The following is a 17291-nucleotide window of genomic DNA, read 5'->3' as shown; positions in this document are numbered from 1 at the left end:
CTCTGGGGGTTTTGGTTATTTTTTAGGATAGGTGAATCACTCAAGCATGGGCTGGATGATTCGTTAGAGAAGGGGAAATTCACACAGAGGGGTGTCAAGGGAAAATGCTGAAGTCCCTGCGTCCCACGCATCTTGGAAAGACAAACACAGGTGCACGGGCAATCCATGTGCACACAGTTACTTACTTGTAGGCCAAGGTAGCACTGAAATGCTGTTGAATGTAAGCCTCCAGGACAGTGTTAAAGTGCTGGAATTTCCGGTCTGCAATGAGTCCTATTATGTAGATCTGAAAAGGAGTCGGAATTATTGGGGGTGCTCTTGGGGGAGGGCACCCACCGTAGGAAACTATTCACCTGGTAGAACGGAACCCTTGTCACAATTCTTTTGTCCAAGAGATAATCCGTCTAATGAATAATTAATCCTTTTCACTAATACATTGTCTCTCCAAAGGAAAGAATGTTTCAAAAAGTGTCGCTTTGGGGTATTAGGAGATAAAAGAATTTCCTACTCAGCTAAGAAATCTGAGGCTGTCATTAGACTGCCTTCTGTGTGGTAGGTCTTCCAGAGTCGGTGATATACTTCTGTGCCTTAAGAATCGATAGGAAGCGCATTCAACATTCAGCTCTTCCATCGGTAGTTTAATCAAAGGACCTTTTAGTCATGAAGCATTTTTCCAGTAAAGGCACTTGAGAAAGCCAGTTATCTCCATATAACCTCTCCCAAGGTGCAAACATGACAGAGCTATTGCGTCAAGAGTTTGCTGGTCATGGATAACCCTAAGAGTCTTTCTTTCTTCTAAATTATATTAAATATATTCATTAATTTATGGATTGACAGTGCTGGGGTGAAACCCAGAGCTCCCCAAATGCTGATAACTGTTCTGCAACAGGATTATGTCCCCTGCCCCAGTTTCCCATGCTTCTTTTCACATAGCCTGGAGAAAATTGAAGTTAAGAGAGAGAGAAGAGTGAGACCCTATAAAAAGGCAGAAGGAAAGTATGAGGGCTTTTCACTGTGGAAAGTGCATTGGGAAGACCAAAGTGACCCTGGTTAATTACAGGACATCAGGAAGAGATGCTAAGACAGGTAGAGGAAGACCTAAGTGGTTTATAACCTGGCCTCTGACTAGCTCCTGGCATAGTTATTCAACATCCCAAGTCTTGCGAACTGCCAACCAGCCATCAACAATCTGACATCCACACTAAACTCCACCCTCACTCCCATCACCTGCCAAGCCTCAGACCCTCAGATGGACTGGAAACACGGGAAGAGAATCAGCAGCCACTCATTAGTCTGCTTGCCAAGGCTCTAAACCTCAAAGGACTCATGGAAAGAACCACAGAACCCGCATGTTCTTATTCTTCCTCACGGTACGACAAGTATTCAAACCTGATGTTGTGGACAGTTGTCCCCACTCTCTTACCAAAGCATCAAACACGAGGATGTCATACTCGTTACTTTGGGAGTGTTCCATCATGATGTTGAAGAGGGCATCCAGAGTGTCCTGGAGGAACTGGGTAAAGAAGACAGTTGTGTTCAGAAAGAGGGCAGATAGAAAGAGGGCCCAAAACTCATCCCTGCCTGTCCTTCCAAGAGAACAGGGGCACACGTCCACCATGTGCCACATTCAACAGGTCCTGAGCAGCTTCGTGCACCAGCTCCAGGACTTGGAGTGATATGAGCCCGCAGCAGTGGCACAGATACATGGATTATGACGTTTCCCATGGCAGGATTCTGTGCCATTCAGAAGAACAAAACCACTGCCATGTGCAACAATGAGGAAGACCCTGCAATACTGTAGTAAGTAAAAGGGGTCAGACAGACAGTGCCCATTCTCACTTACTCTGTATTTGTGAACTCCAAGAGCAAGGGACAAAATCAGTGATGATGGTGGTCAGCCTAGTGGTTGCCCTTCTGATGGAAGTGTATGAGAAACCCTCAGAAAACCCACCAATGTTCTGCACCTTCATCGCCATAAGCTAGATGGGGTGCTCATGTATACGAATTCTTTGAGCTGAACTTGGCAGTTCTTTGTACCTATATTAGTGTGTGTGTCAACAATATTAATAACCAAATGTTTTAAAATCAGAAAATCATAGAAGACAATGTAATCTATGCCTCCACTCCAGCAAGTCAACTACTCCAGGTTGCCAAAAGATAATAGACATAGGGAATTCCTTTGCCATTGATAAATTAGGTAGATGGGTCAATGGTGCGTATTTAAAGCATCGATCAGGAATTAATTCTGCTGTTGTTTCTCCAGGTTTGGGCAATTAAATAAAATTTTATTCCACTCTTCCCTCCTAAGGGATAAGCCAATAAATCTCCCACGATCCCTCAAAACCCAGAGTGACTACACAAAGATGCCTGATCTTTGCTTTCTAACTATTCCAAGTTATTCTTGATGGAAATATGCCCCCCATGATTACCTGTTTGGATTCATAGTGCTTTAGAGGCAAGCTGGTTGAACTAGCCCGGCTGCTCAGATACATTTCATTCCCCACTACCACTCGGAAGCAGTATCTGACATTTTCATTGTTTTCTACTTGCTACACTTAAAATGCAAGTCCCAATGTTTTAATTTTTTCATTGTTAATATATAATACTTTCCAAGCAGCACAAACTAAATGTATTTTTGTATTTCTACCAATATGCATATAAGAATAAGATACCATATTGTTTCTATATTATTATATGTGACAGTGGGTAACAACAAAGGTATTAGTTGATGTATCTTGACTTTCCCATGTTTTATATGCTTTGGTTCACCTATTATTATGCACTATGTATAAGGGACTGTGTTGAGAAATTTTTAACTGTTATCACTTCAAAGTCTCATAATAATTCTGAGAAATGTGTCATAGTCATAATATTATGACAGGAAAACATGGAAGTGGGAGAGTTAAGATCTACACCCAAGTTGGTTTATTTCCAGGGCCTAATTCAGCAGGTTGTTTGATGGCCAGTGTACAGTGCCTGGCTGGATTTCCCAGTAGAGTTTCCTCAAGGTGGGTTGAGCAAAATGTTACCATCAGAGGTCAAGTCGACTATTTCACTCCTTCGACATTTTGTTCTGCCCTTTCCAGCTCTGACACGAGGGGATGAATCCAAGCCAAGTCCCACTGACCTTCACCACTTCCTCTCCATCCACGATCTTCAGCTTCTCTAAATTCTCCTGGAGCAGTTGCGGTTTCATACGCCACTTCAGCAAGCCCAGCAAACCCACTAGGGAAGAATCCGGAAAAAGATTTATCATTACTGGCTAAACCATCCACGCTTGGCCTCCCCTGGGCCTTATGCTCGTGTGCACAAGCACCGCAGACTCAACTCTCAAGGGCTCCATTACCGTTCTGGGTGAGCTTGGTGGAGCACACAAGGGTGCAGATGGAGAACACGTCCCGGGAGCTGACGGAAAGGCCCCCAACGCTGCTGGAGCTCCGACTCAGAGTGGCTCCCTTGTTTTCCACGTGGTGTCGATAAGATGGTAGTGTCAGGTAAGCGCTGGCATCTTCCATCTTCTTGCTGTCTCCCTAGAAACAACACTTTGGTCACCACTCTAGGGCAAGCCACACAGAACCTGTCGTGGTCACATTATATACACTACGAGGTGAGAAGTTTTGAAACAGTGAGAAAATCACTGGAAACGCCAAAGGAGGCAGGGCTGTTTTCCCACAAAACAGGCAGGAATCCAAAATTGCATTAACGAAAAGGGGTGGCTCTGCAAACCACATAAAGGGTTATAGGAGAATTGAAACTCCCAGACCATAAATAATCCAACTTAAATTGTTGAGACAAAAAGAAAAGATAAGATGGCCACCGACCTAATATAGGCAATCCATTCTAAACTAGAGATTAATGACAAAGACCATAAGTCTGGATCTTCTCTTTCATTCCAGAAACCTTTGATTCATTCTTTGGCCTCTCTGGGTCCTCTTTCTTATTCATAAATTGTGTCCCCTGTGTCATAGGGTCTCTCAGAAGGGTAGACGTTATAGGAGGCCATACTGTGCCCTTATTCTGCAACAGGAGATGTACCAGGTCCTTTTCTGCCTCGGTTCACCTCACTTAAGGCACATAATCATTCAAAACATATCTTGCTCATTTCAGTTAGCAGATGAGGAAAATTAGGATTGCTGCAATTATGGAAAAAAGAAAAAAGCTGCCACTGCTCCTCTGACCCCAAGCTCACAGACAGCCAAGCCATACTCCAATGTGATGAAGGGGAAAACAGAGACTGTAGAAGAAAGGAGCTTTTTGAGAAAGGTAGAGTCTCAGAGAAAAGGGTTGTTTGCTGAGGTTATGTTGGCTGTGTCCAACATGGGCATCAGGGCAAACAGCCAGCATTGGCATCAGGGCAATTGCAGCCTGAAAGCTGAGAAATCTGAGATGAAGGCCTGGCCTTGCAGATCTCTTAACTATGTCCATTTCATGCTCCACCTTTAGCCTAGGGCTGATAGATGTATCCTTCTGTTCTGACAGTGGGAAACAATGCAGGGAAGATCCAAGAACACACACACACACCATCTTGTGAACAGCCCAAGTCACCAGGGGTAAAAATCAGAAGAGTGGGCATAGGTAGGTATACACTTTAGAGCATACCCAGCCCTTTCATCTTGTTAAGCTTACACACACACACACACACACACACACACACACACACACACACAATGCCATAACTGTTTGCTGTGGTTTGACTGTGATGGTTAGCTTCAGCTGCTAACCTGACCGTCTCTGGGCCAAGCAGATCTCTGTGAGTTCAAGGTCAGCCTGGTCTACATATGGAGTTCCATGCCAACTGGGATTCCATAGTGAGACCCTGTTTCAAGAAATAATAAAAATAATAAATAATGCATCAATGGATCAATTGAGGTTGGAAGACCCTATCCAGGATGTGGGCAGTATCATCCACGTGCTGGGGTCTCCGATCAGCATTGGTTATCTCCTGCTTGTCAACTGGGGTGCAGTGATCAATGGCCTGAAGTTTCTGCTTCCATGGCTGCCCCACTGTGATGGATTTTACTCTGGATTTACGAGCCCAGACAAGCCTTCCTTCCTTTGGTGTTTTTGCTAGGTATTTTATCACAACAGCAAGAGAGGTAACTAATACAACCCCAACATTCACATGCTGGACGCCTGCTGACCAGCATGGAGTTGAAAACCCAGGTGACGTTGGAGATCCTTGGGCTATTGGGGCACTGTCTTTGGAAAGGATTAGGTGACTCTCATGGGATTATGGTTCCACCCGGTCTATCTGACTTCCTGTTCTGGATGTGGTCTCTTTCTCACACATAAACTTTTGCCAACAATGTGCTACAACCAAGGCAGCCTTCCTCAGAGCTTAGCAGTGTGGACGCCATGTTCTTCAACCCCCAAACTGTGGGCTAAGAAACTTCTTTGAGTTACAGTGTCGTCTCCCGCAGGTACTTTGTTATATCGTGTAGGAGACTAAAACACTGCTTAGGAAAATCAAGCAGAGCGGGAGCTTTAACTTTGGTGACAGAGTGTTTGCCTCCTGCGGCACTCTGGGTCCAGTCTCTGGGACCGTCCTCTCCCTTCCTCCAATGAAGAAGAAAAAAAGAAAGAGAGAAAAGAAAAGTAAACTAATGGGGATGTTCTATTGGGAACTCACCAAGGCCAGCTGGCCTGGGTCTAAAAAAGCCTGGGATAAAACCGGACTCGCTGAACATAGCGGACAATGAGGACTACTGAGAACTCAAGAACAATGGCAATGGGTTTTTGATCCTACTGCACGTACTGGCTTTGTGGGAGCCTAGGCAGTTTGGATGCTCACCTTACTAGACCTGGATGGAGGTGGGTGGTCCTTGGACTTCCCACTGGGCAGGGAACCCTGATAGCTCTTTGGGCTGAGGAGGGAGGGGGACTTGATTGGGGGAGGCGGAGGGAAATGGGAGGCGGTGGCGGGGAAGAGACAGAAATCTTTAATAAATAAATAAATAAGAAAAGAAAAGTAAACTAAGACTTAGGAAGCGATGAAATGAGCAACAAGGTCTGGGGCTTAGATTTTATCAGTTACGCATAGTATTCCTCAAGGGCTTCTTGTCTGTTCTCTACCTGTTTCTGACAAGAGTCCCGAGCCCTTTCCTTAACTGGAGGCCTTTGCTCATCACTGTCTTGTTTGTAAGCCATGTCTCATTTCTTCCTCACAAGGATTCCCCAAGAGTTCAAAGAAGAGGAGACAGAGGTCCAGAGATGTTAAAACTTTGTCCAAGGTCACAGAGCTCACGAGCCCTGGGGGAGCGTGAGTTCGGAGTCCCCACTGTTAGCAACTAAAGCATTCTGCCACGACTCCTCAGCTTCCTGCAAGCCCTGCTCCACCATACCTTGAGAACTACCAGCTCGTGGTATCCGTCATGCAACGTGGTGCCGTCTTCTCTCATGAGCTTCACATAGGACATGGCAAAGTTCTTTTCTCCTTTATCCTTAGCTACAGACAGCATTGCAAGGACAGGAGAGAAAACAATTGAGAGGCCAAGTGACAGCCGGCTACCCCGTTCCCCCTCTGTTTATTGGGACCGCAGGTGTGTCACCAGTGGCATACTCACATTCCAGTGATGACCGGTGACGAAACATGAACCTCAGATGGATCCTCTGCATATCTTCAATGGGCACAGCCACCTCAGCAGGCAGAAAGGGACAGCTCAGGAGGCAATAGGCGGCACAGACCCCAGCCCCATCCCCCTCCCGGCCTCAACAGCCTGACCATTTAACTTGGAACAGTATGTGCTGATTTACTTCCCATCCATCAAGACTGATGAGCTGTAAATAAATTACATAAGAACTGGCTATAAGGAGAAAATAAAGTATCAGATGTAATCCATTTGGCAAATTGCATCCACAGCCAATGAAAGGAGGTCCATAAATTATAGTGAGGAAAAATGAATCTCCCCAAATTGATATAAAAGTCACATAACTTTAGCATGTGATTTGATGCAGTGCAAGCTGCAGTGTGCACATTTTTCCTGAATACCCCGGGAGCCCTGGAAATTGTGCCTGGACTTAGGGGCTTTGCTTGATGGCTCATGTATATGTAAACTAATAAAAAATGCTTTAATTGTATATATATCTCAATATGTTTCAAACTATTTAACTATTTAATCAGATAGATAGATAGATAGATAGATAGATAGATAGATAGATAGATAGATAGATAGATATTCTAGTCTCATCCCCTCTTTGGTTGATACATGTCTGATGCTTTTGCTTTCTACATGAGGACAATCACCCACAAGTTACTTCAGCATCATCCTCCAACGCAACCACCTCCAGCCCACTGGCCCCTTTAACTGAAGTACTTTCAGCCTGACTCTTGAGCACCCTGTTTCCTAAGCCTCAGGAGGCAATTCAGGACAACACAGACACGCTAGGCTCTCTGCAAGAATCATACTTGTATTCAACAGTATGATAGGCTTGGCCTGTGTGGGTGACTATTGGAAGACAAACAGAGGCGTGTGCTGTGATACTTTCTGTTTCAAAAAATAAAACTTGAGGCAGAGGAGGTCCACCATTCTGTCTGTGTTTCAGACTGAGCACCTACAGTCTCTTGTCCTCTCCTTGAAGACTGGAAAAGGTTACCAAGAGCTGCAGTCATGCGAGGTACTAGCCAAACTCAACAAACTCATGCTCCACACAGATGATGGTAATGGTTATGTGGCAATGGTTGACACAGAAGGAACCTAACCAGGGTGCAAAAGAGCTCACAGAGGACAAAACCTGCCTGGTCCTTTTTCAGAGGCAGCGTGCAAAGAGCCCTATTGTGGAAAACAGGAACATAATGACGACACAAAGCCATGGTGTGAACAGCCATGGCCAAATTAAAGTCGTGCATCTGTCTTGAGTCAGTAGTTGGAACACAGGCTGAAGAGAGAATCTACCAATGTCTAGAAAAGATGTTTGAAGTTTTCATCATACTTTACTGTTCAGTGAGTCTTTTCCTAAGTCTTGTTCCAATGGAGATGGTCCTCTCTGCTTACTATAATGGTCTGGCAATTTGTACATACGGCTACTTCTATCTGAAGTGCTATTCACAAAAGTCATCTTGATAGACTCATGGTGGCTTGAGAGCTTTGTCACTCTTCCCTACTGAATAAAACAGGACAGGTTGCTGGGCTCAGAACCATCCATAAGAAGTCTATTGGGCAATGCCACTTAGGCTAAGTGATCAAGAGAACTCGTGGCTAACTTAATGGGCCACCATGGACTTGCTACCAGACAAATGCTAAGTTACTGTTTCTGAGGCTGCAGAGTTGCCTCAGAGGTCCCCATACTCTCACGAATGATGACTTCTGTAACTCAGAGCTAAATAAAGTTTATGCCATCTCTCCATACCCCTCCAGTAAGTATGACCAGTTGGTTCCAAAACTGAGCAAGCCATCCCATAAAGGAGAACATATATATTCTTACATATTGCTAAAAAGTATGTATGTCAAAGCTCATACTTGCCCAGATTAGAATGAAGACTTGCTAAGGTATGTTCAACAGAATTCTATACCTAAGGTATGATTCTATGGGGAAAAAGGAGAGCCAGCCCGCTGGCCAGTGAGACTTGGGTATGCACTATTCTCTTCCCTTTGCCGTGCTACAGCAATCCACATCAGAACCTGGAACGAAGAAGCCACCTTCTGAAGCCTAGGCATGGCTCCTGTTTCTTGGTATCCCTCCTATGTATTTAATCAGGGAGTACTTTTTTAATGAAATGTCACTTAGTAGCTTCAGAATGTTGGGGGACTGGGAGACTTATCTGAGAAAGACTTTGAAGAGCACACTGCTACACATTTGAAATCACTACATCCTTCATCCTTGCTCTCCTTCTCCACCACTAAATCAATACCCTTGTATTGTCACTTGACTGCACCCTTCAGTCACCGCAGAAGAAGGACTCCCAATTGAAGAATTCTCCCAACCAGATTGGCCTGGGGCCATGTCTGTGAGAGATTATCTTGATTGATGACAGATGTGGAAGAGTCCATCCCACTGTGGGTACTACCATCCCTAGGCAGGTGGTCCTTGGCTATATAAGAAAGCTAGCTGAACACAATGCAGTGAGCCAGCCAGTAAGTAGCATTCTTCCATGGCTCCTGCTTCCAGAGTCTAACTTGATTTGCTTCACTTACTTCGTCACATAGCTTGTGATCTGGAAGGGTAGGTGAAGCAAAGCCCACCCTCCTCTAGTTGCCTTTGTCCTGGCATTTATCATAGCAACAGAAAACCAACTAGAACAAGGGAGCAGGCATTAAGGTGTCTGGAACGCTGAGTTCAACTGCCATGTGATGGGGAGTTGACCCTTGAAGAAATGTCATATCTAGTTTGGATTCCATAAAACCGCCTCTCATCATCTAAGCCGGTCAAGAATAAGTCGTGCTGACTGGATGCATGCTCCCTTATGGAGCTTTCTATGTGCATTCAATCATTTCTTCTACACAGTTATGCCACTTCCCAGCATTCGGAAGGCAGAGACAGGCAGATCTCTGAGGTCGAGGTCAGCCTGGTCTATAGAGCAAGTTTTAGGACAGGCACAACAGTTACATAAAAACCCTGTCTAAAAAGGAAAAAAAAAAAACCAGCAACAAAACCTCAAAAAAAATGCAAAAAACCAAACAGTGCATTGAGTGTTTGATTGACATCTGGTGAAGGGATAACAGAGCTGGAGTACGAACTCTGGGCCTCGAAGGATCTTGTTCTACTTGCAATACTTAACTCCTAAAGGGGAGACAGAATGCTAATGGCCCCAGTCCAACCCCTAATATCTTTGCTAGCGGAGAAAAGCATGAACCCTGGGTGCTGCCTGCTCAGGTTGCAACCCTAACTTGAACACATAGTGACAGTGATTGTGGCTAAGATGATAATTTGTTCTTTGCCAGGCTCCTCATCTGTAAAGTGAGGAAAATAGCATTTAAACTCACAGGCCGGTTGTAAGCAATAAGTGAATCACTTCAATAACACACTTAACACTGTGCCGGACTTACTGTGAAACAAAGTATATACTTACTGCCATTGTTACTGTTAATGTCATTATTACCTTGACTGTTTCTATCCAACGTGGCTGTTTGACTTGATAGTACACCACTGAGTGATACTCGTTCATGGGCTTGTCCCCAGCTCCCACACAAATTGCATTCTGACCGAAACAAAAAATGGAGAGAAAAAAAAACTGTAGCGTTGCCATTATCTAAGCTTGGACAGTTTTGGCACCAAGGCCAAGGCTAATCTTAGGATCACAGACAGCCTCGCCTCCGCTAACCCTTCTGCCAGGCTTCTATCCTGACAGCCCTTCTACATTACGGATTTCTACACTGTCATCCCCAGCCTGGAAGTGACAGCTGCTTAACTACAGAAATTCTATTACTTCTCTTCTGAAAGGCACTGGAGCCCGCCAGGCACGGGCATGGCAGCTCTGTTGTTGTAAATGGTAAGCATAGCCAGCCTTGGAGTTACTGCATGCTGCCAGTTTTGCTAAACCTATCTCTTGCCCAAGAGTAAATGTCCATAACATTTTCACACAGTAACCCCCTTCTGATGGACTCCCAAAGCTAATGCACCACAGTGGGTGGGTTCTTACTGGGCACTGGGAGATGGTAGCAGCTTCAGAGAGACACTGATCTGGAGAACAATCTGGGGTAAGAGACTAAGGGAGGGTGAGTCAGAGAAGCAGAGAGGAGCATTCTCTGGGGCCACACCTACGTTAAGCTCCAGAGGAATGGACCTGAGGTGAAATTTGAGGGAAGGAGCTCAGGTGACAACGGGATATGACAGCAGATGGATAGACAGACAGACAGACAGACAGATTACAGGAAGGACTTTTATGTGCAGCCGAGGAATTAGGAGTTTCTATGAAGGTGAAGACAGTCAAGCATCTTAAGCTGGCTTTGTGCGGAAATGGAGGAGAGCATCCTGGGAAAAGGGAACACTGACCATGCTTGTTGGCAGACGATATCTGTTTTTTGCTTCTGGAAGCAGTAAGCCGAAATGTGCTTCCCAAAGGTTTCCACACCCTAGGGAGGACTCTGTGTCTAACACCATGTCAAGTCCTTACTAGATACCACTTAACCCAATTCAAACCTCACTCTGATGGTCTCTTCTGTTCGAACCACTCCACAGCTGGGTAGACTGAGGCCCTGAGCAGAAGAGTTGGAACAACACCCCAGATCCACTAGCCCCTTGTGTAGTGTTCCTTCTTTAACAGCTGGCCTGCCTTCTGGCCTAGAAAGATTTATACCGGTGACATTTATGGGCTCACCATTTCTGTAGCCTCAGTGACTCTCATGCAGCCTATAAAGTCTGAAAACATATCTATTTCTCTGGTGAAATAGAAACTGCCTCACAGAAGACAACGGGATATCACAAAACTATCTTGATGGCGAATCTTTACGTCCTAAGTCCAGAGACAAAGGTCTTGCTGCTATTCTGAGAATGGTGAACACTGTCCTCATCACGGGCTCCATCCTTCAGAGACCGAAATAAATATTCCAATTGTCAAGGGAGCACCCTAGGGAGGACTCACAAAGTCCACCCCTGGCTAAAGAGCTTTTGCCAAGTGACAGCTACTGGGTGAGGGCACTTCTTCAAGGACGCTGCCCCAGATAGGTTGCCTGTGCTTCACTGGATAGCTCTGCAGCATCAAACCAAATTTAACGCCGTGGTTAAAAACATTAGGTGTGCATGGAACTTGGAGGGTGATGTAATAAAGAGGAGTTTATCCTAGCATCTAGGAGGAGTTGATGGGAGACATATGGGGTAGATCTAATCAGGCCACATTGTATTCGTATGTGAAAATCTCAATGAATAATTTTAAAAAAATTTAAAGAAAGAAAACACTCTGACTAGGCCCTGAGTCCCTTTTTGGGGATGACACACAAGTGTATATATATATATACATATGTCTCAAGAAGGTTTTCTTCTTCGTGTTGTCCATTCCCATGACCCTCAACTAATGACAAGGGCCCCCAGCTAGTGTCAACAATGTCAGTTGAAAACCCAAGTGGGCATCAGGAAGCCTGGAGGCTTTGGTGCAGACTTGACCTTGGAAAGAGCTGTCTCGTCAGGAGAATCCAGGGCACTATCACGTGCTCAGATTATGTCACAGGAATCATGTGAGAAAGCAACGTGCTATTCGATGACAAGGCCACACCATGGGACAGTGCCAATTAACACCTGCAGGTGAAACCGGAACCGGTGCTCACTGTGCCTTTCTATTAATAATGACCAAAGTAACAGGCACCTATTATGGAGATTACCTCATCTGATATTCACAGGAGTAAGGTGCCACCACTGGCCCCATTCAGGGCTGACTCTTGGGTACAGGATCAGTCCAAGTCCTTTTGCTAATGTAGTATGTTCTGGGCTCTGAGCTTGGCTGCCTGGTCCCACAGTCACAGTCCTCACTGCGTTGTCACATTGTCCCCTACCTCTCCCTGCTTGGCCTGGCAGCGCCTCTGGGAACTATCGTCAAGCTAGGTTACCTCTTTGACCCCCTCAGTTCCCTCCTAAAGCTTCCCTTGCCCCCGATCAGCCATCTCTGCATACTGCTCTAGTGTTACCTGAAGTTGAGTGAGACCATTTACTGTATCTGCTCTTGTGTTTATCTCGCGGCCCCACAGGAAGAGATTATACCTCCTGTTTCTGAGGATAAAAGACCCTATCTAAGATCACAGGGATAATAGGTATTTGAAGCCTGGATTTATGACCCTAGAGCCCACCATCCCATTAGCTTTTCTGCTATACTCCCACCTAAGCAAGGTTCTTGAGACCCCAGATGGGGCGCTGGGGTATGCCTCACACACTGCCTACTAGGTCTGTTCTGCCAAAGATGGCTGAAGAGAAATAACCATCTTCAGAGGGACCATTTCCACAGGAACCCACCAAGACAGCTCAGGGGCATTTGAATGTGCTGCATGACATTTAATTAGGCAGTAATATTCATGTCTGCAAATAAGGAAAGGAAAGCCTCCCACAGGCTCCCCCAGCAATTTTCAATAGGCAGTCAACTGAACTCCCCCATAACTACACTAATGTCGGAAACTGAACTCCCCCATCAGCATGCCAGGCAGCTACCCTTCCTCTTCAGAACCTAGATTGCCACACATCTTTGTCTGCAGTAAGTGTGTCTGTCACCCCAGGTCTGTCTTAAAGAGTGGCAAGGGTACACAGAAGAATAGATCAGACACAAGGCGAGATGTTAGTTTACCTGTGAACTGTGTCTTCTAATTTGTCCTTTGCCAGTATGGAAGGCAAGTCATATCAATATCTTAGCAATGAGGCTGGAGTTTAAAATCTCTCTGGATGGGTAACTGAGCAAAAATAACTTTAAAGCAAGGATCTATACGTTCACAAAATGCAAATTTTCCTTTCAGATAAGATTCTCCTGTCTTCCTTTGTGTTCTTTCAAGCCGTGTGTCTTGCCTGTTTTATTTTTCAGAAAAGTGTTAGCATCCAACAAAGGAGGGATGAGGCAGATGCTAGGGTTTTTCTCAAGCAGATATTAATTAACTGTGGTGGTTTCAAGAACAAAAGGACAGTTGCAAAACATTCTTTACATTGAAAACGGATACTGAGCCTCCCCAGGGTTTTGTTGAAACAGCTAGAAGCCTCGATTTGAGGTTTGAAATAACTTGGAGAACCTTCTTAATGCATAGGCTCTGTAGTGAGGAGACTAAGGTAAATCCCCATCCCTGCCACTGTAAACTGTAGTAAATAAGGCCTGTTTTTCTCCACATGAGTTTCTGTTCTCCCTTTGTAAACTTGAGGTGATAATGGGCTTCATGTCACTACCCAGCCTGATACAGGGACTATTGTTCTCAGGGTGTTAGTCATGTTTAGGCAGAGGTGCCAGTACCAGGCCTGAGCTCCAGGCCCTGGGGCTAGGACTTCCTGTTACTTTGCTATCTGATTCCCTATAGGTGGCCTAGGAGGGATGCTTGCCCACGCTGTAACTTCTGCTGAGAGCTGATCTCATTTTCAGCTAAGCGTTCAGAGAGGAAGAATTCAGAAGCAAAACCCTCCCACACACTGGACACAACTGCTGACAACCTTAAAGGAAACATAAGCAAACAGATATAAACACACATGACAAAGATTGTACAGGACATATGCTGCGTAAATATAACCATGTGCTTTGCCTTCTCCAATGCATGCTGCTAACCCTCTGGAGACCAATTTGCGAGTAAGACTTTCCACCCAAATTTCTGGCTGAGAGCTGGGGAGTTGGATTAAGTGCTGAGAATGTCTGCTTTGAAGACATTCTGAGCCTCCACGCCAGCCCAGGGCTCTGTATTGATCTTAACCATAGATTTTGCCTGAATCAACTAGCTTGAGTTTCAGTGAAAACATTTTAACTGCAAAAAAATAACCTATAAACAAGTGCTAAAGCAGACACACACAAATGCACACACATGCACACACAAAGATGTGGAGATACACATTGACGAACGCTTAGATGAAAGACCGACATGAGATCTTATTCGACCTTAGGGCACTAAACATGCTACAAGGTGTAGGTTGATCATGTGACCCATCATCTTCCCTAAAGCTCTGATCCTTCAGAGAGCAGATCGGGGTCCTGTCACTCAGAGCGCTGCTGTCCCTTACGGGTAGTACTTTGCCATCTTCTGTGCACACACACATAATCACTTCCACGTTCCGCTGTGTGGTCTTGTTGTACTTGTCAAAGTCACCTTGTAAGAGCGTGATGTAGATATCATTCCTGACATCCCCTGAGAATGGAGAGAGAAGACAGCAGAGTCAGACACAGAGGTTGAGTGGAGGAGGAGGAGAAAGGACCATTCATAATTAAAATCAGGGCAGTTGAGAAAGGGTATTTTGGAACCTGACAGGAGGGATAGAAAGCTAGATAGCAAAAATAGGAGTGCTAGAAAACTCAGCAGCAGAAAGCGAGGGAGGGTGGTCAAGACTGGCCATGTTGTCTCTGTTAAAATCATTTAATTTCCATCCTCTAGTGACACCTTCTGGGAAGCGAAGGGAAGCACCAAGCAAAGTGATCTTGGCCCACAGAGTGCTGTATATACATAGGCCCTTTCCTTGCCCAAAAGTAGGCTTCAGCAATTTCCCCTGTATGCAGAGCCTGAGGGCAGAGGTCAAGAAGCATAGGGTTTCCAGGAAGGAAGTGCAAAGAAGAAACTGAGAGAGATTTCAGTTATGTACAACAGTTACGAGTAAATCACAGGACAGGCCCTGGGCCACCATTCAACTACAGGAGAACAAAGGATCAGTCAGAGCGGGTGATGCAAGTTGAAGTCTAAGAATGAAGTCCAGACAGTCATATCAAAAGAGTGCCAATACAAGACTTCCCTTTTGAGATAAATGTATTAATAGTACTGGTTAGAGCTGAACCACCGAAAGATTTGAGGGGACTCTGAACCACTGGCCACCTCCTATGCTATTTAAACATATTACTACACGCATGGGTCCTTCAGATAATAAAATGTACTATAAAAATTCAAGAGAGTGACAATACCCCATCGCCAGACAGAATGGCATCGCTCTATGTGGAGTAAAATAAAGATGCCATCCGTGCTGAGTTGCTGAATGGCAAAGCAAGTCACATAGCTCCATAAAAGGCCTATTAAATAAAGCTTGTGTCTGTAAAGTATGGGTGGGAGAGAGTGTGTGTCTGTCTATTTCCATGTTTGTGTTTACTTGGAGCACGCAGAGAAGTTTCTGCGGATGAAAAAGTTGTCATAGAAAGGGAGGAGTGATATTATGAGCAAAGGGACCAAGACCATGATGGGAAACCCACAGAAACAGCTGACCTGAGCTAGTGGGAGCTCCCTGACTCTTGACTGACAGCTGGGGAGCCTGCACAAGACCCAACTAGGCCCTCAGAATGCAGGTGACAGTTGTGTGGCTTGGGCAGTTTGTGGGGCCACTAGCAGTGGAACCAGTATTTATCCCTAGTGCATGAACTGGCTCTTTGGAGCCCATTCCTTAGGGAGGGATACCTTGTTCAGCGTAGATACGGGGGGACGGGGGGGGGGGGCTTGATCCTGACTCAAGAGATGTGACAGACTTTGTTGACTCCCCATGGGAGGCCCTCACCTTCTCTAAGGGGTGGATGGGAAGAAAGTAAGGGGAGTGGGAAAAGGAAGGGAGGAAGAGGGAACTGGGATTAGTATGTAAAATTAGATTCCTTTAAAAAAAAATAAAAATTGCTTTTGTTCAGGCAGAGAAATGAAGTAAAAGAGGCTGACTCTCAAGGAGACAATGAATGACACGAGCTGGACCCCTGCTGCGGTCCCTGCTCACTGCAGCCGTGTCCCACCTGGCATGATGATCTCTGGGAAGCCCAGCTTCCGGGCCACCACAGTGGTCCTGTCCACTAAGTGCGGATAGTCTTTGCGGATCTGAACGATGTCTCCCACCAGCATCTTCATGGTCACCCACAGGCCTAGAAGGGAACTCTCACCGTGAACACTCATCTCTATGGCAGTCTCCCGGTTCGCTCACTACCCCTCCCCCATGCCTCCTGCAGGAGACTACTAAGATAACAGATACATTCACATATGCAGCCACCAAGCCCCAGGGGCTGCGTGGGTAGCATAGTTGGTTGCGGCGGTGTCAGCCTCCGATAATCACCCCCAGGTAATTATGAGTGTAGGTCTTCTTAAAGCAGATAGGACACCAGCCATCTGTCTCAAGGCTTTGGAGAAAGATGAGATCAAATGTGTAACTTCAAAGTGCCAGACACATAGAGCTAGCAGCTCCTTTTGTCGTTAGGTGTGAAGGAAATGCCCATCCTATGCTGCAGTAGGCGGTTTGTGTTGCTATGGACCCCACACTCTTAGGTTTCCCACCGTGCTGTCCAGGTCTGTTTACTGATGAATCAGAGGCTCCTGGGTTTCCGTAAATACAGCATACTTGTACATTGAATGATAACTGCATACCTTGTCCTCCACTGTCTCCCTTGGAGGCTATGACTTTGCTCAGAAGACTATGAAGGAAATCATTCTCAGCTGAGACCCTAGAAAGGGGAAAAGAGCACAAACGGTCACGTGGTGCCCCCACGAGGTTTTCGTCTCGTGTCCCGCATTGCCACAGGGAGCAAGCACCCCAGCACGACTTAGGTGCAAAGTCAGCCTGCCTGTGGCAGCTTGGAAAACACAATGCCCTCCTCTCAAACAGCAGCTCTGAGACCTGAGAGAAACCAAGGAAAGCCACAGGTAGCAGGCATTGACGCCACAGAAAAGATTCCCAAGTCTTTGTCATGAATGTGTCTCCTCTGAAAGGTGACAAGAACTTCAGCTGCTTCAATAGACCTAATC

The 17291-nt window shown here is 45.6% G+C and overlaps 1 protein-coding gene across 1 annotated transcript in view; it reads right to left on the bottom strand.

Moving 5' to 3' along the window:
- Positions 1-17291, bottom strand: part of Dock2 (dedicator of cytokinesis 2) — a 400319-nt gene that overhangs the window by 323392 nt on the left and 59636 nt on the right. Inside the window, exons 12-21 of the mRNA XM_075941339.1 lie at positions 16914-16990; positions 16292-16417; positions 14602-14726; positions 10037-10135; positions 6564-6636; positions 6342-6445; positions 3347-3530; positions 3128-3225; positions 1424-1513; positions 186-286 (exon numbers count right to left, since the gene is read on the bottom strand). Of these exons, the coding sequence (XP_075797454.1) occupies positions 186-286; positions 1424-1513; positions 3128-3225; positions 3347-3530; positions 6342-6445; positions 6564-6636; positions 10037-10135; positions 14602-14726; positions 16292-16417; positions 16914-16990 (1077 nt within the window). The remainder of the gene's footprint in view (positions 1-185; positions 287-1423; positions 1514-3127; positions 3226-3346; positions 3531-6341; positions 6446-6563; positions 6637-10036; positions 10136-14601; positions 14727-16291; positions 16418-16913; positions 16991-17291) is intronic.

This window comes from Microtus pennsylvanicus, chromosome 11 (genome assembly GCF_037038515.1).
Source record: "Microtus pennsylvanicus isolate mMicPen1 chromosome 11, mMicPen1.hap1, whole genome shotgun sequence".
Taxonomy (NCBI): domain Eukaryota; kingdom Metazoa; phylum Chordata; class Mammalia; order Rodentia; family Cricetidae; genus Microtus; species Microtus pennsylvanicus.
This window is presented reverse-complemented; position numbering and strand designations above follow the sequence as displayed.